A 20478-nucleotide genomic window follows, 5' to 3' on the forward strand; every position below is an offset into this window, starting at 1 on the left:
GTGCCAACTACCACCAACCTGCCTGGGAGGAGAACTGTGATGTATACTGCCCAAGTTGGCAATAGTGACATAGATGTCAATCCCCGCTTTAGCCAAGCCGTGTGAGCTTGCCTGCGTGGTCTAGGTGTAGTGCGTGTAACTCAGGGTTTCAAGGCTAGATTTCAATCTCACCTTGAGTGGTGTACCCCGAGTTCGCAGTGCCTGACAGTTCGTAGATTCCAATCTCACCCTCCCATCTGAGTGGTGTACCTCGAGTTTGCAGCGCCTGCCAGTTCGGCCGTGACTTATAGTATCTTTGTGATGTCACAGAAACCGCCGACCAATCAATCGGTGCCTGGCTATGCCACCTGCCAACTCCCCTCTCTCTCCCCCTCCTTTCCTTTCTCACTATACCTAATGGTAGACATCTCTAGAAAAAAAAAAACTACTGCTTGCCACAGGTATTTTGAAAGGTCATAGGTCAGAAGTCGAGGCTTCAGAGCTACCTCCTGTGTTTCTGATTTACCATGCTCTTGAAAGGGATCGAAAACTTCGTGCTAGGAGATTCCTTTTTCATCATAAGCATTATGGTCACAAAGGCTCCGGCTTTGTCTCTGTATCACGAACATTTCTTGCAGCCATCGTTTCTGCCGGCTGGTAAGTAAATGAAGAGCAAGGGACTTCTTCAAGCAGTTTTAAAATGTGGTGTGCTTACAAATGATTGAAGCGGCAAGCATCATTTGAGGTTACAGGCGGCTTAGCTTTTTGATTTTCATAAACTAAATCACTTTGGATGAAATATATATGCTTGCTTTATATCTTATAATGTTTTGCTGGCTGCATTCTTTTTCGAGCTCTTAAAGTGTGCCTACAAGGCTCTGCAGAGGTTTGCTTTATTATTCAGAGTTGAGTGTGAAGCACTGAATGTGTCTTATTCAAGCTTTTCTGTTATTTGTTTATTTCTTTACTCCTTTTTCTGCATTTTTTTATTCTGCTGACGAGAAGTTGTATTCGTGCAGGTTACCCGAGGAAAAAGAGGTAGCCAACCACACGGAACTGGTGGCAAAGGAAAAGGAAAGTAGACCACGACGCAGGTAAATTTATGCATGTTGGTTTCTTGTTTTCTTAAAAGAAGCCTGAACAGTTAGCAGTGACACCACTGTCTGTTGAGGTATAAAATGCCCTATTCAGAATGGGAGGTTATATACTTGTGGTTGCGGAGGTGTGGCGACAATAAGTGATGGTGTGTACTACTAGAAGCTGTGTATTTTCGGCACTGTGGAATTGTGCAGAGCGCGCTCGCCCCACTGTCTCGTGCACACTTATGTGCCATACAGCCAAGTACGAAAAAGAGGGCGTGAACACCGCCGTAACTGACGCCTCGAAACGGGCTTTTCGTCATAAATTAGTGGAAGTCGTGGCTGCTGTTGGCTCATTTACAGTCAACTCTCTCCAAATCCCCACGATGGGCGGCTTTGAAAAGGGTGTTTCCTAGAACCTGTTGTCCGGGAGGATATGCAGTGAGACTCTAGCAGCATGGCTCACTGCACTAAGTATGCCTGCTGACTTGCCTTGTCATGTCAACACTGCAATAGATCTAGTGATAGTGTTGTAGTGTTGCAGCCACTCCTCATAGGTGTAATAAAGACCCTCAATCTCGAGATCATCGTTCAAGTTAACGCAAAACTTCATTGCAGACCACTTTCGCTTACATGCAGGCTTTCGTTGTCTGTAGTTTTTCTTGGGGACTTGAAAGAACACTGCAGAGTAGAAATTGAAAGTAGAAACAATTGTAAATAACAACAGTTTGAAAATTGCTGTAAACGCGGGAAAGCATGTTTGTGTTGATAGAGTGATTGTGGGAGCCCTCACTGCCGCCCTTTGCTTTGACTCTCATAGTATTAGGCCAGGTGTAGCAGCTACAGGTGAACTGCAGGAGTTGGAAACAGATGGCTGGCCTAGTTTACACTATACATGGCCAATAGCCACTATTGCCATGGGCTGGTAGCGAAGTTGAGTAAATGAAAATATGTGGCAACGGGCATTTTCCAGTAGACCTCTCCTGGCCTATGTCATCAGAGCATGCATTTCTGGACCTATGGGCAAAACGTGCACCCTACCAAGGAAACCCTTGAACGGTGGATGACGGACTGGAATATAAGGCGAGGGCCTTATAATCGGGACAACAAAGGTGGCGGGCGAGGGCTTGTCACTATAAAAACCGGTCCAGGCGCGAAAATGGCTGAATATTGCCCTTAGGGCGACGCCTCTTTAACGTTACATTGTTTATATCAGGGAGAGGTTTATTGCTTGATGCACTAGTCAAGCCTATAGGTGGTCCCTCTTTTAGCGCCTCCAAGTTAACCGGTTGGAGGGGCCAAATTTTCAGCTTGTGCAACACCACAAACTAGGTATCCGACCTTGGCCAATGCTCTGTCACACACTGCTAGCATTGCGTGGCAAGAAGTTCGAATTGAGCAGAACTGTACACAAGTGCATTGCAAATATATCACATGAACAAAAATTTGGATTGTTCGAATTGTCTGGGTTTGTGAGTCTGCTTTATTTAGAATATTTTGAATATCAATTTCCCGAGTCAAGTATGAGCCAAATAACAGATATATTTGATTCATATTCATAATTTGGTATGTTTGCAGACCCTTTGCTGATTTCTTGCGGCTGCAACTTTTTGTTCGCTTCTTTTTCCAGTTTTTATTTTTTCTAATCGAGTCCTCATTTGAGAGTACAGTTAAAACTCGATTTAACGAAGTTGAGGGGAGCCGTGAATTATTTCGTTAAATTGAATGAGGCATTTCTTGGGCACATAATTCAGTACATTCGATTACAGTAAAACCTCGTTAAAACGTACCCGCTTAAACAGTAATTTCGTTTTAAAAGTAGTAAAGTCAAGTCCCCGACTGAGCACCCATTGAACATAATGCATTTTGCATCCGCATAAACCGTACCAGCTTATCGCGGTCGTAACGGTTAGCACGTACCATTTTCACTTTTCGTCGCACTCGCGCGTGACGAATTCACGCCGGTAGCACCGACCCAAAGGACGGTTCGGCTAGCGGCGCAACAATCTTCCCTAAATACCGCCGACGGGACGGCAAGCCACACAGCTAATGACAAATTGGCGCCAAAGTTGGTAATCATACAACTAGCGCAATCTTTGGGGGTCCGTATGGTCATCGTCATGACCCCCCGCGCTACTTTCGAGTGGGTAGCGCCAACACCACGACCGGCGCCGCTGGCGCGTATGAAAAGAAACAACAACATTTCTTACTAAAATTCTAATTTTGGGGTGCTGTCTACAAAATAGACCAAAAATTAACACTTTTTCATCTTTATTTCTCGAAAAAAGGTTCGTTAAATCGGGACAAATCACGGAATCGGTTTCGTTATTTCGGGTTAGTCAAAGCATTGAACCCTATGGGTGTCTGAGGGGGAATTAGGATACCTTCGTTAAATCGAGATTTTCGTTAAATCGGGTTTCGTTAAATCGAGTTTTGACTGTAATTCCATATTTTTGTCATTGGGGTGTTGCATTGATCCACTGAATTATCCTGTCCCCTCCTTTCCCTGGACTTTTTTTTTTTCTTTTTCGTTTTGCTACAGCCCAGACAGTTTAGATAGGCGGCGAGAGAGGCGTGACCGCAATGCAGACCGTGGTCATGACCGAAATCATGACCGAAACCTTGACCGAGGACGTGACCACTACAGAGACCGCCGAGAGCGGCGTGACCGTGATATGAACCGGCGGTCACCGCACCGAACTGGGCAAGATGAAAACCAGCCACTGCCTGATGCTAGTGAACACCCACGGCGCCGTCAGCGCAAGCTTGACGAGGAGCCGCGCCCCAAACGGAGGGAGGAGCGGTCGCCACGACGACGGTCACGTTCACCAAGGGACCGTTCCTCTAGGCAGCGGCCAGGGGAAGAAAAGGGTGGTGGCAAACCAGGCTCCAGGCATCACGAGGCCCCTAAAGCAGTTGTTGAGAAGGAGAGGAACAGAGAGAACAGGACAAAGTCTCCTCAAAGCCAGGTGAGAATTTTTTTTTTTTTTCTACTGTGGCTTTATGACATACCTCTGACACTTATCACTTCCTGTCCACACTTATTCCCACCGATAGCCCACTATTGATGGTTTCACGATCGGAATTTTCTTGCTTTCGAAGCGCTCTTTGACATGTGGCATCATCCAATGGGAAATAGAGGAACCCTTCTTTTAGTTTTGCTTTTGATTTAATTTTTCCGCCGTACTGCGCCCGTCCAGATGGTCTCTGGAGTCAGGTGATCAGCGCTCCTTTTTTACATCGTGTCGACGTCGCGCACTCCTGCTGCGCAGAAACGGCAGTGTTTCGTGGATATTGACACATCAGAGAGCTCGTTTTTGGATGCAAACAGCAGCAGTGATGACTTGGAAGACGAATTCAGCTCTTCACACTTTAGCACTGACAGCGAAACTACGTCAAACCGACCCGGAATGTCGACAGCCATGCGTCGATAAGTTCTGCATTCGCTCCCTAAACATTTCCGCTTTTGCTGCGCGCTGATCGGAAGAGATCACTGTTCTGAAGGTCACAACTGTTATCTGCAGGGTGACAATGTCTCTTGGGTAGTACATTTCTTACCGCCGGCAGCGCAGAAAGTCGTGTTTTCCACTAGAGGACAGCCAAGGGTCGACCTCGGCGTAGTTGACCTCGACTACTGTTTTCTTTCCTGACTCAGCGAATACTGTACACAAAAAGCTAAAATTTGCTGCAGTGTTGCATTGGTCCCTGTTGTAAAAAACATATTTTGAAAAGTTTTTGTTTTATTTCTATCAAGAAACTTTGATGTTTTTTTGCGTTCTTTTTCTTAACTACAATTTTTTGCTGATAGTTCTTTTTGTCATCACTTATTCAATAATTATGCTGGTTGTCACTAATACCATTGTGAAGAGGAATTCATCCTTTACCATCATCTTTGTGTAACACTTTGTAAGGGTTCTCCAGGCCCCGTCAAGCTGCTAAAGCAGCTTTTTGCCAGGAGAGCCCTCCAGTTGTACTGGTAAAATCATTAAATATATATATATATATATATATATATATATATATATATATATATATATATACATACACAATTGATACTAGACTCTCCTGTACCAAGCAAGTTTTGTTAAAGATAAAAAAAAAATATTAATGACACCACCTAAAAACCACCCTTTTTCTTGCGGACAGGAAAGTGTTATGGTCCTGATTGTTGGTGTAGTGTGCCCTACAGTAAAACCTCACTGATTTTGAAGTCGTCGGAGCTGTGGAAGTATTCAAATTACCGATCACGGCGAAAAAAAATGAGATCCGGTTAAAATATTTTGATTGCAGCAATGCGCTGCCTTTGCGCTGAATGGGCTGAAGCTCATAGAAATGAAACCGAAACTAGGTAGTCGGATTATATCAGAAACGAGGCCATTCATGTTTCATCACGCTTGCTGTTGCCGAACTGCTTTCTCGGTGTTTGCGAGGAAAGACACAAAACGCTGCAGTCCCTCAATAGCAAGATCTGGATTTTGTGCCCGTAGACTCGCTTTGCTTCATGGACTGCAGTGGAGACTGCCAGCGCCATTGCAGTGCTGTAGTTCTACAGGGGCCACTCCAGCTTCGAAAAAGTGCTGAAAGAACTGGGAGTCCTCCCTTCAAAGCAGCTGGCCAGACTCAGCTTTGAATGTGACCAGAAAAAGATAAAAACATGTCCACCAAGCTGACTGCTGAAGCGAAATCCCATTGCCGCAAGCAGGTAAAGGGAGCTCGTACAGAGGACTCGATTCGCAAGAACAGTGAGGGTGAAACATATACAGCAGGAGAGTTTTAGTCGTGTGATCTAATGGCGAATATTTTGAACAATAGTACCACCAAGTTTCATGGGATTTGAGTGAGAATTTTGGCATTCAACGTGCAAATACGCTTTCAATTGTGTTTTTCTCAAATTGGTGCTTTTGCCCATTTTCATAGTTTGTGCACACAATTATTTCCTCTTGCACCTGTTGAATCACAATGAAATTTTGGCACAGATGTTCCTTGGGGTACACAGAGTGAGCAAATCTTGTTCATACAACTAGTCTCACCATATTTTTCCAAGAGATTCATAACAAAAACTGACACACAATAGAAAATAAAGCTATTTAAAAAAGAAAAATTTTTTCTTGGAACAAAATGCACATAAAATTATTTCAGTTAGATTTGCCCACTCTGTGGTCTATAATGAACTACCCAGGCTGTTTTAACATGTTCAGTCATAATCATTATTAAGAAAAACTCTGCACAAATAAGGTGTTAATTATACATTTCATAGATCATAAAAAGTTACCTACTTATTGGTATCAAAAATCTTATCGCATATTTCATAACAGAAGCTCACTTTAAACCAGCTGTGCAAATTTTAGCCCTCTAACTTCATTATTGAAAAAAACGTTTTTTCGAGGAGCGTCTCTCCTTAAAGGCTTTCGCCTTAATATGATTTGCTCATTTCTTTCTACTCTTCCGACAGGGGTTGTCTTCTGTCAAGACTGCTTCGAAAGCATTGGCCGAGACAAACCATCGAGCCAGCAAGTCCAGTGGCAGCACAGCCGCACCATCTGCCATGACGGGCCGCCACCAAACAGCACCACGCGCCTCTGCCGAGAAGGGCGCTTCGTTGTCATCATCATCAGCTCAGGCAGGATCAGCTCCATCATCGCGTCCATCGCGCAAGTTTGAGGAGAACCCGCCTCCTGTGCGGGGTGCTGTGGAAGCTGCGGTTGAAGAGGCAGCCTCTGCAGTTCTTCGCTCCAGACTTCCTCTGGCACAGCTGCTCGACCCAACGGAGCCTCTTCCACCCGGCGTAGAGCCAGATGAGGTGAGTGAGGCCCAGCTGAGTAGATGACAGTGTAGCCTTCTGTTTAAAAAAGGCAGCAAAGAGTCAGCTCTTTGCTCCTTTTCAAGATCTGTAGCTGGTATTTCTTAGCTTTGCAAGCTTCCCTCATCACGTGTCCGTTCAGTGGACTGTCGTTATTCAAGCTCACTTAGTTGGAACATCTGGCTTATTCAGACTGTTACTCTGAACTTGTCACCTTGTTAGTGTCAAGTGTAATGAAAAAGTGCTGTGGGATTTGGCTGGTACATATTTAACGCATAGTGTTAAAGGCCCCATTCATGAAAAATTCGGCGTCGGCGCCAGTGTTGCCATTGCTGGCTGGCAGTAGATGGCAGTTGATATGGCCATGCAGTGACAGAATGTAGGGTTGCCTGATGTTACGTTTAGCAGAAGCTGCCAACTCCGGCCTCTCCTTTATTATGGGTGAAGAATATCAGAATCAGCCTGCCAGGACCCTGCATTCACATTACTCCTATGCTATGCAGGCATGTTCATATGGGTTAGTTAGAGCAGGGTTTCATTTGTTGGCCTAGTAGCCTACACTATTGTGTCATACTCTTAAAGGCTTAGCTTAAGTGTCAGTTATCCGAGAGTCGGCTGCATTCATGCAGTTAAGCAATTTTACACAAATGTGCAAGCCCAAGTTTGCGCATTTTATTAATTTTTTTTTTTCTGTAAACAAATCTAAATGCTTACACTACCTTGTAGGAATGAACTTTATAACTAAGATAAACATTGTCATGATTTCTGTTTTTATGCTTAGCTGCATATGTCGAACGTGCAATGCCCACAGGAAATTTTACCGAATGAGCTCTTCAAAAATATTTGTCGGATTCGGAGGGGAAAAGGGGGGGGGGGGGGGGGGGGGGGGTAAAAGGCTACACATAGCTTATAAAAGCTTTTCTGATCATAATTGATCTGATAATGACATTAAATCTTCTCTTGTGACAGAAGTATTAATCACTGTCATATGTTGTGTTTGTGCTGCTGCCAGGCAGAGTTTGACGGTGTAGATACTGCAGCCCACTGTAGTGTCGTTCCAGTACTGCTTTTAGTGGAATTTCATTGCTTACCTGCCTGTGTGTGGTTTCAGATATCTTCGGGCCTCAACACTGCCAGTTCCGTTCCCCTGACGCAAGTCAAGTGGAGCAGGTTGGTGCTGTCTTTTTGGCTGCGTAGCTGGTCATGGCACCCTTAGTCTCAGTCAACCCATTCGTAGAAATGCTGTGTTATGTAGGAGTAGGAAGGGCGGGTTGTGTGGCAGAATCAGCTTGTGGCAGATTTCTTGCTTCAGTGCATCCCACTGAGCTGCTCAGTTTGTAGTGAAGTCTCGTTGATGTGATCCCACTTAATATGTTTCTTTTTTTTTTTTCATATAATACACATTTCTTTGTTTCAATCCCGGCCAACACCCTGTGAAATCGATGCATTTTCGTACGGCTAATACCTATTTACTTGAGTGTAACAAGAGGGGTTTTTGTTTTCTTTTTTTTTCTTTTTTTTTTTCTTTTTTTTTTTCTTTCATTATTTCTGGCTCTCAAAGTCTACTGTCGCATTATAATCGAATACTGTGATTTGTTTGGCCTAAAGCAGCGTCGGGGTGCAGCCATATTGAAGTTTTGGGTTCAGCATCTTTACAATGGTATGTTGGCAAGGTGGGTACTAGGGAAGCCAAATCCCAATCCGCCCAAAGTCAAGACGTGCTTTTTGCTCGTAGGCTCAGAATCAAGTTGTCACCAGTGCTTGTCGCATCTTTTGCAATGGATTAGTGCGGTTATTTCTGTAGTTATCGCATTTCACATGATGGCAACGCGCCGTGCACAGTACGATGCTCGCTTCAAAAGAAAGCTATTTTGATAGCAGAAGAAATCAAATTCTGCTGCAGCTCGACGGCTAGACGTTAACTAATTACCATACGTGAGTGGTGGATTCAGCGGGAGATATTTAAATGGGATCCTGACTGCAAAGGTTTCCTATGACATCGTCTGGAAGGACGAAACTGAAAAAAAAAAAAAATAAATAAAGTTTTTTATTTATTTATGCAAATGCACCCATCGTGTTACATTCGAGTAAATGCAGTATGGCCATATTCTCACGTGGGTTTGAATAATTTGATTCCAATAATATATGAAAAACTCATGTTTTCGGAATTCTGGTCGGGGGAAGTAGAAGCTGCAGTATCAGTAACACCTGTGGCTTATATTTCAGTACTGTTTTCTCACGTTATGAACCCCTGTCTCACTCTTGTCAGAGTTTTTCTTGTTTTTAATTTTCATAGAAGATCCCTCAGCTTCTTAGCCCTCGCTGTTGCAGTCCACTCCACTGATCTTGGCACCCTATCAAGATGTCGCGCTTCAATAACATCCATCTTTCTTTCTTTCCTTTTTTTTTTTAACGAGATCTTCTGCAGTAATGATGCTCATGGGGAAGTTGGCAGAGCATCAAGTCTTAAATGCCTTTTGCCACTGTCGCAGATGTGGCGCTAAGTAATGAAACTGCGACTAGCCGGTTTCTAAGAGTTTCAGAAAAGTCTTGCGTCTGGACTTGAGGGCTTGAGAAACAAAAGGTCCTAGCGCAGTATGACAGGGTACTCGAAGTGCAGTAATAGAAGTAAGTTCTGTGCTACGTACGTTTCATTCACAACCTTTTTGGAGCCTGTTTCGAATATTATGTTTAACTTTTTAATTGTCATGAGAATCGTATCAGTGAGATTCCACTGTCAATGACAACAGCACTAACTTTGTTTGAAAGCTGCATACATTTTCTTGGGGTGTGTTATCATATCATGACCAACCCTACAGTGTGGATGTGTTCTGATTGTAATTAAATGGCACTAAGCTTAAAGCCCTTGTTAATTCTTTGCATTGGCAACAGTATTTTCCTAGTGTCATCATCATCATCATCATCTGCCTGACTATACTCACTACAGGGCAAAGGCCTCTCCCACATTTCTCCAATTAACCCGGTTCTGTGCTAGCTGCATCCACTTGACCCCTGCGAACTACTTAACCTCATCCGCCCACCTAACTTTCTGCCACCCCCTGCTACGCTTTCCTTCCCTTGGAATCCAGTTTGTTACCCTAAGCGACCATTGGTTATCCTCTCTTCGCACTACATGTCCTGCCCATGCCCATTTCTTCTTCTTGATTTCCACTAGAATGTCAGTAACTTGAGTTGTAAAGGTGTTAGGTGCTAGGCAAAGAGACACGATCTCCCGAGTACTATTCACAGCTTGCTTAGAGGAAGTATTCAGAGACTTGGAATGGGAGCAGTTAGGGATAAGGGTAGATGGAGAATACCTCAGTAATCTGCGATTTGCTGATGACATTGCCTTGCTAAGTAACTCTGGGGTGAACTGCAAATAATGATTGATGACCTAGACAGGAAAAGTAGAAAGGTAGGCTTAAAAATGAATATGCAGAAGACTAAGGTAATGTTCAACAGCCTCAGGAAGGAACAGCAGTTTACGTTAGGTAGCGAAACACTGGAAGTAGTAGGCAAATATGTCTACACAGGTAGTAATCGTAGATCTGGACCATGAAAAGGAAATAACAAGAAGAATAAGATTGGGATGGAGCGCATTTGGCAAGCACTCGCAGAATATGACTAGCAGCTTACCGGTATCGCTCAAGAGGAAAGTATACAGCAACCTTACCTGTACTCACCTATGGGGCCGAAACGTGGAAGCTAATTAAGAAGGTTCTGCTTAAGTTGAGGACAACACAGAGGGCTATGGAACGAGAAATGGTAGGGGTAACATTAAGAGATAGGAAGCGTGCAGAGTGGGTCAGAGAAATAACTTACGTTTCCTAGTATACTAGCCTTGTATTTGAAGGGTCCCAGGAAAATCGCACTCTTTGTGGCAGATAGAAAAGGCTGCGGCATTTGTGTTTTTTTCTCCTGAATTAAATTGTATAAAACCTTTCTTCCACTGAAGTGCTGCAGACAAGTACTCAGCATATAGTACAGTCGATGATCGAAAATTTGGGCTCCTAGCTTTTTGGACATGCTTTATTATTCGAACTGTTTCGCGGCACCGCGACATGCTGCGTACAACTAATGCGCACGAGCTCCCGAAATTTAGGAAGCATCGCGACTGATTGCTCGATTTTTCGAATTTCATTCACATTCGCCACAGTACCACTGCTGATAGCCAAGCTTCCCTAGAGAGTCCGAAAAGTTGGTCGTCGACTGTATAAGATAAGGGTGGAAAGCTCTGGTGCATTTACTTAACCAGCAGTTATCACTGGGATGCTTGGTTAAAAAAAGTTAGCAATGTTGCATTGTTTTCCCAAAATAGATGGGACCCACATGGGGACCGGGGGTGAAAAGAATTTAATGTATTGTAGAAAGTCGTATCATTGAATGGCTACAAATAACTAAAATGGTGAGCTTTGTACTCCAACAAATAATCAAATTTGCTTATGAAAATGTAGCCAATGATGGTCTGCCCTTTAGTGAAAACTGAGCAAAGATGACTTTTTTATTTTTTTGCTATTCGGCCATGCTGTACTGCATGTCAACCTTCAGGAGTATCAAAGCGGGACTTCTCCACCACGGCCTCCATCACAGGCGCGATGTGGGAACTGTATGGCCTCCTCCTAAGCGGCGACGTCCATGTAGGAATGGCTTCAGCACTCGAAAAGCAAGCAATTCCTGATGTATATGAATTAAAAGTCCCTCCTTTTCATTAATGTCGGCAGGTTCCGTCACATTTACACTTATGCTTCCTTCACACAGAAGCAATTGTTCAGACTCCATCGCCTTCATTTTCCTTTTGAGCCTAGCCAGGCACGTTTGCTGGCTGTAGCAGTTTCGCCTGGAATCTGCACAAAGCCTGCACCAACCCTCTCCGGCCTTCTAATTTAAAACAAACAGCAGAGCGCAAGGGTCGCCATGTTACGCATCTCAAGCTACATGTAATACCGAAAATCAAACTCAGCATCTTCATGCAGTTGCACCCCTTTCAACGGGCAGTTAAGCTTAGTAGTTAGTATTGCCATTGGCCACTTGGCCCGAGAGTTTGACAAACGAGCTTTGTAAGAGTGACTGTCATGGTCCAAAAAATTTGACCACATAACATAGGATGCCGCTTACATATATCGCCGCTGGACCCACAGCGTCGATACAGACTCTCGCCGTGCACTTTCATTTTTCAGTGCTGAGCGAAAGCAATATCCTGGCAGATGTAGCGCGAGAGGCTCGAAGCAGGCGCCAAAACTTTTTGCCAGGCCAATGGTGGCTCGCATATTGGCATAAAAGCTATAGTACGCAAATCCACATTGCTAACATTTCGAAACAGCGGCGACAACCAAGGCTATGTGTCCCTGAATCGTTACAGCTTGGTGCATCCCAATTCCAGAGCACTGACTTTGGTTCAGTTTAGCGTTTTTCCCAGTTTATCAAGGTGGCACAGCTTTTTTTTTGGTTTGGTGCATTTGGTGCAAGGGTGGTGCCTCTGTGAATGATGTCATGAAGCATTGTAAGGTGGATACCTTTTTACTGGCAGAGTGATGTCAGGAGTCAACTGACGGCAAATCAAGGCACTGCTGGGAAAACGCAACAAGACGGTTCTTGAAACTTATAGGCGAGCAACAACCTAAGCAACAACTCTAGGGGGACCATCCCTTTTACAATTCATTGCTGCACCTGAATACAGAGCATTGGCTGTGGAATGCAGCTCGAGACGCATGATTCATGACAGCACTTAAGCCTGCATAGCACTCACATTTTGGCATCGCTAGACTGCAAGCTCGAAGATGGGCCTCAGCCACCTAAACACAGTCGCGAACCGCTAAGCTGCAAAAACGAAATTATGCCACTAAGGGCTCCAGCTCATGTGCTGCGCTTTTTTTTTTTTGCCTTGTTGCCTTGGACTGGCTTTGAACCCGAAACTGGAGTCTTTGTTTTTTCTTGACCACTGTAGCCTAAGATACATAGTTATTAGGTTCTGACGGAAATCAAAGGCAATCAGAGCGGCCGCTGCGAAGCAACCACAGCTGTATATATTAGCTGCAACTTCGTCCTTTACACTGTCTTCCACGAGCCAGCTCGTTTCCACGTGCATACTTATGGTATCCTAAAACAACGTGATTGGTGCCAGTCAAGCTCACTGCCAGTTTGTCTACTGCGTTGTGGCTAGAAATATGGACGTGTCATGTGGCGCTGTAGCTTGTTTTCTGGCGGTCAGTGGCTGCGCAGTACAGCGATGCTCGCTGGCCGTCGGCAAGTTACCATGCGCAGGCTTTTGCCACGTGCTGGCAGTTACTCCTGGGAGGGAAGAGCAAGCCAAGTGGCGCAGCGAGTGAAAAATAACTGCCATTTGGAAATGTGCGATGTTTGCTACCAGTTTAGAAGAGGTAGAAGTTTGTGTTTCGGAACGTTTGCAAAGTTCGAATAGTAAAGGTCTGGTGCGAGCTGAATCGAACAGCAAACTATTCAAAAACTGCGCAAATATTAACATGCCCCTAATAAGATTCATTCATATTCTTTGTATCTGTTACAGTATCAGTTCTTCAAGTGCACCTGTTGTGACACCAACACCTCCCTCATCGAGCAGGTGGCAGAATGCACCTTCCTCATCAAAGCTTATGGAATCAAAGCAGCAAAACCACGCGTCACAGTCATCATCAGCATCTAAGCCAACCGCTGTAGCTAAGGAGCCTAGTAAAAAAGCAGAGCCAGCAGATAAAGGACCACCAGCAGCAAAGCCATCTTCGGGAGGCTCAGTGTCCTCCAGGTCTGATCGCGCGAGCCAGCTCAGAGAAGATGCTGCTGGTAAGGTTGAGCGGACCGCAAGCAAGCAGCCCTCGACCACCACTGCCACCACAGCATCAAGCAGTTCCGTGCCCATCAAGACACAAAAGGAGACGTCACGGCGAGGAAAGAATGATTCGCCATCACCATCACGCTCCCGCTCACACAGTCGCAAAAGGGCTCGAAACCGGTCATCATCTCAGCGGCGCCGTCGACGGTCGTCTTCATCGTCATCGTCCTCATCATCATCTGACGGGAGCAGAAGGCGAACCAAGGGCAGCCGAGGTCGACGCCGCAGCAAGGATGCTTCATCGTCAGACGAGTCACGTGGCGGGGGCAGCTCCCGCAGAGACCACCGGAGGCGGCGCAGGCGGTCCTCCACTAGTTCGAGATCATCAAGCTCGAGCTCAAGCTCTAGCAGTGACAGCCGCAATGGTGGCCGCCGCGGTGGCCGACGGAAGAAATCGGGCCGTGCAGGCAAGCGCCACAGGTCAAGCTCCAGCGGATCAAGCAGTAGTGACTGAAGTGGGGAATCCTGACGTCGCTATAGGAGGATGAGGAAGGGACAACATGCATGCTGGAGAATTGACCTATTCCCAAGTCTGTGGATTAGCTTCCCTGTGTTCCAGCTTTGCTTGGGGTTGCTGCTGCCGCATATTGCTGCAAGAGCAGGAACAAAGCAGCCATACGAAACAGGCTGGTTATTGTTCACTTCAAGCAGGGGGGCTGGGATAGGCAAGAGCTGATATAAGGTGAAGTTATGGTTTTCCAGCTTCCAGAAAGGTTCAGCCCTTTCCTGCTGAGTAGTGGCTTCACACAGAGAGCTTGAGAGGTGTATAAAGATGATTGCCATTGTTTTCTCATGCTCTCCTTTTCATCACTGTAGTTGAGTGCGTTCTTTTTCTTATTTTCAAGGCTGTCTTTTCATTGGAACGTTGTGTTGTTTTTGAAGTGGTTGTTTTTGTGATTAGAGACTGTATTTAGCATGCATCATTTCCTGGAGTGTGCCCTCACCTCCTTCACTCCGTAAAATGCCAGCAACAGTTGACCTGGTTTCTGTGGAAGGTCCTTATAAAGACTTTGCTTTGTTTCTCAAAGTGAGAATGTAGGTTGACTCAGTGTGTTGTCGATGCCCAGTATAAGTATTTTTAGCATACTGCACCTAATTATTGTTCACAATGTTCGGGCACATGCGCACGCGGGCATATTGTTGTATGCAGTGCTCGGACACATGTGCGGGAGGTATTTGTAGTACTTGAATGGCCTTTAAGTTATAGTTCTGCATCTATTGCATCTTTCTGTTGCTGATTAGAGATTCTACAGTGATGGGGCAAGCAAACTGTTTCTAACAATAGTATTGACTATCCAGGATGTATAAGAGACACTTGCTAATACAAGAACAAGAACGCCATTCATATTGAAGCTGAGATTTGTCATATTAAATAGTGAAACTTTCATGTTTTCTGTTTCCTTGTTAACAAAGGACACAGTGCGTCATTTACATTTCAGCCTCTAAACTTTATCTGCTTATTGTAGTTAGATGCAGCAACGTTCTTAGATATAGACAGTTGGAAAACTGTGCTGGCGCGCCGTGCTGCAAAATGGGCCCAAACAATCGCCGATCCGACGTGAGTTGATCGTAAAGCGACCGCAGCGCCCCTCTCCCCCCGCTGCGATAGATGGGTGAGGCCATTGAACTAATACAGAGGTGGAAATTTTAAAATAATACTAATCCTCTTCTTTCATCGTGCATTTCATCGTACAAAGATGTGTTTAAAAAACGTAAACGCAATTTTATTTCCTGTTGTATCGCTGAAAGAAGATTGTTAGTAGTATATTAAAATTCCGTCTTTGTATTAGCTTAATAATGGCCTCACCCATCTATCGCAGCAGAGGAGAAGGGACGCTGCGAACGCTCTGCAATCAACGTACATTGGACCGGCGATCGTTTTGGCCCTATTCGCAGTGCATTGTTTTCCAATTGTCTCTATTTAAGAACGTTGGATGCAGATAGCATGTAGTAAAGATAAAAAAGGTAAACTAAGAACTGGAAAAAGGTGTATTTCTCCACCAACAAGACTGGCCATATGGTGACATGTGGCATCAAGCAGTGTTTGCAAATAGTTGCCAACCGAAAATTCAGATCCCTGATTTTTGGACATGCTTGATTATTCGGACTTCTTCGTGGCACCGCGACATGCTCCATGGAACTAAAGTATATGATCACCCAAAATTTCACTCTTTGCAACTGCTTGCTAGATTTTTCAGACCTCGTTAGCATCCGCTGCAGCATTGCAGCTTGTAGCCAAGCCTCCATACAATACACATAGTGGAACATCATAAATTCAGGCCTCAAGGAGGTCAAAAATATGTCCGAATAAAGCAGAATTCAAGGTTGGAAGGAGTTTATTAGAAGCGGGGCCCTTATCGCAGTGTGATGCAGTAGCAGTTTTCCCAGACTGCCCGCTGCGTTTTTTGGATGCTTCAGTGCATAGACTGTTGAGACTATGCAGTGAAACATCCTCAAACCATAATAGTTGAGCAAAATTGCAGTGGCAGGTTTTCTTTCGCTGTTGGACTTCATCTGAGCCCGAGCATTTGCCTGCGACGTGCCGACGGCAGTGTAACCATCAAACACAGGTTGCCAATCACATCTGTGTAAACATTGCATGGCAAGACCGTCAAGCATCAGAATGGGCACAAAACTAGTTGCTGACCTGTTCCTCCAACAAAGTGGCAATCAGAAGTCGATGTAAAGGAATTTTTTTCTGCAAAATTGATTTTTCAGGCACTTTTACAGTTGCTGGCGAGTCCGAATAATTGGTCATTATCGTGCAGATGGCTAACACGTGCTGTGGCATGCATGGTCGTGGAAAAGTGCCATTCAATTGTACTGTCATGATCTTGAAAGCTGGCACACAGTCGAACTCAGTTATATCGAACTCGAAGGGGATCGTGGAATAGTTCAATATTGCGATATTTCGATATACAGAAATCGCTTGAGACGCCACTTGCGATCATGAAAAATTATACTTTATTTGTCACGTAATCAACCCACTCACATATTGAACCCACCCTCCACTTTTGCCCCCGAGAATTCGAAGAAAAAAAATAGTGTTAATGCCAGTTCACATGCAAGCGATTCAGCGAACTCAGCGATGAGCAGCAGCAACAGAGTGATCAATTTCTGACTTGTTGGAACTGCGAACCTCGAGCTATCGCCGCAGCTCAAAATAGGTTTTTGCGTTGCCGCGGCATAAATCGCGAGCATTTTCGCTTGCATGTGAACCAGCCTTTAGCCGGTGGCGTGTCCCTCCGTTTCGGCCGTCACATCCACAGCTCATTTATTTGCAGCGCAAAGATGCTGCGCAGCGATAACATCACGTCGTGCTTCCTATACTTTACTATACATTTACTATATCTTTTGACTGCTCTTTTGATAGATCCTGCAGTGACGGGGAGCAAACTTGGCAGTGTGCCCGTGATGGCTTGCTTGAGGGCACAAGCCTGGTTCGATTTATCATGCCACGCTTGGGGCGAGCGTTCATTGCCACAAAATCATTAGAAAGTGTGGTAGCTGCGAATGCCGTTTGAGTTGAACAGTGCTAAAAGCCGATGTCATGATCGCAGTTGACCACATGCTTTCGTTGATTCATAGATGCAAGGATGGATGGTTCTCGCAGCCGCCATAGCTTACGCACGTTCAGCACGAGACGCGCATCACACATCAGGCGCCGCGCATAGTGGGTTCACAACACACACTAGAGAAAGCATCCGACGTTCTGTCTGCCACGAGCTGAGCTAACTTGCCGGCACATGCGTAGTGCGTGCTGCTGCAAATGAAGACTGGAAAGAGGGAGGAAGGGGATAGAGAAAGCTTAGCAGAAGAATGGACGCACCCTTGCGCTTCGCCATATCGCGTTTTTCCTCTCTCCCGAACACCACGGCTGCATTGGCTGCGTCTTCTCCGTACCGGCTGTTGCCAAACCGGTTCCCTCTCATTCCTTCACGCACATGGCTTGCAAACATCACGTGCTGGCGCGCGGCAAACAATCACCGCAGATGCGCGCGCCTTTAGAGAAAGGCGCTCCGCTGCCATAGACCAGCCATCGCCGAACTGTTCCCTCTGCATGTGGCTTGAAAACGTCACACAGCAAACGGCCGAGGGTGATGCGATCATCTTTGGGGAAGGCCAGTGCGTGGTGAGGAGTTCGATATATGGAGCAACCAGTGAAATTGAGTTCAATATACGACGCAGCTTTCCATACTTTTATTTGGGTCTTTCAAGGGGATATTCTGTGAGTTTGATATAACCAAAATTCAAATTATCCAGGTTCGACATATGCGGGTTTGACTGTATTGGTTCATTCAATCCATCTAGCTTTTGGCGCTTTGTCTTGTCATAGGCATGCAATGCGATGCTGAATGACATCGCTGCTTTTGTGCCAGGTCTGAAGCTGTAGCCATCCTGTGCCAGGCTTATTAGAGTTCACTTGGCGCAGCATCGTTTTCGTGAAGGACAAGGCCAGTGCTTGACCTGCTAGTTGTTCCATTTGTTGCATGGATGAGATTTAGTTATGGTACACACACTGGAATAAAGTATTAGTCTGCTGTGCATCAGCAGCACTTTTTCGTTGAGGGCAGCTGAAAGCATAGGGTACTGATTATGCCCTCGGTATAGTGGTAGAACCATTCTTGGCACGCACTTTGAAGTTTAAAGCTATGCTTTTAAGCTTTAACTAGTAGGCAGGATAAGGTTCAGTAGCTACATTTTTGTTTTTTTTTTGCATAGTAAAAAAGTCACGTTGCTTTTCATTTGATGCATTTTTCTTACTCGGAAACCGCTAGAGATTGCTACATATTCTATTTAATAAAGGTGTAGTGTCTCATGGAACATGGATAACATGTTCAGAGGAAATCTTGCCTGTAACTTTTCTGTGACAAAGGGTCTGCATGTCTGCAGAAACAAAAAGAAAACGCAGTTTTAGAGTAAGCTTCCGTGCCCATTCCTTTGTCTTGATGCTTCCAACAGGTACACAATGTGACATATGCTTTGCTCTTTTCCTGGGGTACATTTGCACTGACTGGTTGCTTGTCAAAAAGGCTGGTATTATGAGAGGTTTATGAGCAGGAGATGCAGTATGAAATCGTAGATGCACTGACTGGCTGTAATGCACCTTTATGGCATGCTTGAGGGCTTTGAGGGTGTGCACACTGTGGAGCATGCAAGGTTCTTTTTATAGCAGGAGGAAATTATCGGCTGTTTCTGACCCAGAGCACTGTATGACTTAAATCACGCATGACAGACTGCCAGCTTTGCAGTTTAGCGGCAGTTTACTTGAGAGAATGAGGAGAATTCAGTCTGCAGCCACCTTCATTCTTCATTAATTTTTTTCTGCCAGACTCTATATTTATGGCATAAGCTCTATTCCTTTGTTTTTTTCTTTTTGCTGTCCTGTTTAAGAGATTTTAATCATGCAGGTTGTGGTGCTCATTATAGGTTCCACACTGTAACAAAAATATTTCACCAGGATTATGTAATACTGTGGATAAATGGTTTGACATCAAAACTATGTAGACCTGCCTAATCCTTCTGTGGCGCATGTTCAGCTACAACTACTAGCTTCTGAAAATTCATCAGCTAGTTCTGGCACGGAGTAACACAATATGGTATGATGGAAGAAGTGTGAATTGCTTATGTGATTTTCATATCTTTATGCACTTATACACAATGGATTGATGTCTGTGCATTCATTTGATTGTGGGTCACGTCGGCTAATTAAAAGATGTCATTCTTTCTACTCGTTTCACTCACTGCAGACCCGTTACTTTGCTGTCAACATGCATCCAGGTTGCTGGATCGAATCCCAGCTGTAGTGACCAATATTTGCTAGAGCCTCATTGTGAAAACATCCTTGTGGTGTGCGACGTCACTGCACAGTAAAGAGCCCCAGGTGGCCTTAATGCAGAGCCCTATCCTGTGGCAACTTTCTGCTCTCTTTCTCCTTTCACCCCTTCCTGAAAGCTCAGTTCAAATGTCCACCTTCAGTGATGCAGTTCCTCTGCTCTTTCTACGCAACTGTCGCTCCCTTGCTCTACAACATGAATCAGTCACCTGATCAACATGACCTCTATGAGCTGCATTTAGAATACTAATGGTTCGTATTCACCTCAAGCAGTTTGAATTCTTCCATATCTATTCGTTCATAGGCGCAGCCAATTTATTAAGTTTCCTAACCTTTGTATTCTTATATCAAAGTATGTGCCACATTGCAATTTGTTTTTGTGTGTAGGTATGTGGCCGTAAATTTGCAGTTTTGGTTTGTAGAAATCATGTATGTGCCAGCTTTAAAGGCCATGTTCTTCGGAAAATCTAGTGTCGGATGTTGTGAGCAGAGAATCTCAAGTGCACCTCTGGCAGGTGGTACCTGGCAGGTGACATGATTGGGAGCTGATTGGCCAGGGAATTGACCACATGGCAGGGCCAAGTCGGCAGCATGGTGGGAATCGAACCCGTGACCCTTGGACGCCAAGTCAGAAGAGATGCTACCCCTGCACCTCACTGACATGTTTGCACGACTAGGTCTTTATATTGTGTTGGGTAGTCTTTTATATGATTTGGTAGCTTACGATTGCATGCTAATAAGTGTGTGAGATATAGCGACAGAAATTGAAGTATTACTGATTAAGCAAGTAGCAAAGGCCGTGTACACAAACGAATCTGCAATGGGAGCTACTAATGCTGTTGTGTCATACCCGCAAGGCAGGGCTTGGGTCACGAAGTGGTTATCTATTATATTAGTCTTCTGGTCTAGTAGATAATACTGGACCTTATATTTCTGAAAT

The 20478-nt window shown here is 44.8% G+C and overlaps 1 protein-coding gene across 1 annotated transcript in view; it reads left to right on the forward strand.

Annotated features, from left to right (window-relative positions):
- Positions 1-15087, forward strand: part of LOC146185797 (uncharacterized) — a 57821-nt gene extending 42734 nt beyond the window's left edge. Inside the window, exons 13-17 of the mRNA XM_084606736.1 lie at positions 999-1073; positions 3601-4027; positions 6511-6858; positions 7970-8028; positions 13382-15087. Coding sequence (XP_084462862.1) covers positions 999-1073; positions 3601-4027; positions 6511-6858; positions 7970-8028; positions 13382-14156 — 1684 coding nt within the window. The 3' untranslated portion in view covers positions 14157-15087. The remainder of the gene's footprint in view (positions 1-998; positions 1074-3600; positions 4028-6510; positions 6859-7969; positions 8029-13381) is intronic.
- Positions 15088-20478: the final 5391 nt, after the last annotated feature.

Source organism: Amblyomma maculatum, chromosome 6 (assembly GCF_055883805.1).
Source record: "Amblyomma maculatum isolate TAMU_Amacu chromosome 6, ASM5588380v1, whole genome shotgun sequence".
Lineage (NCBI taxonomy): Eukaryota > Metazoa > Arthropoda > Arachnida > Ixodida > Ixodidae > Amblyomma > Amblyomma maculatum.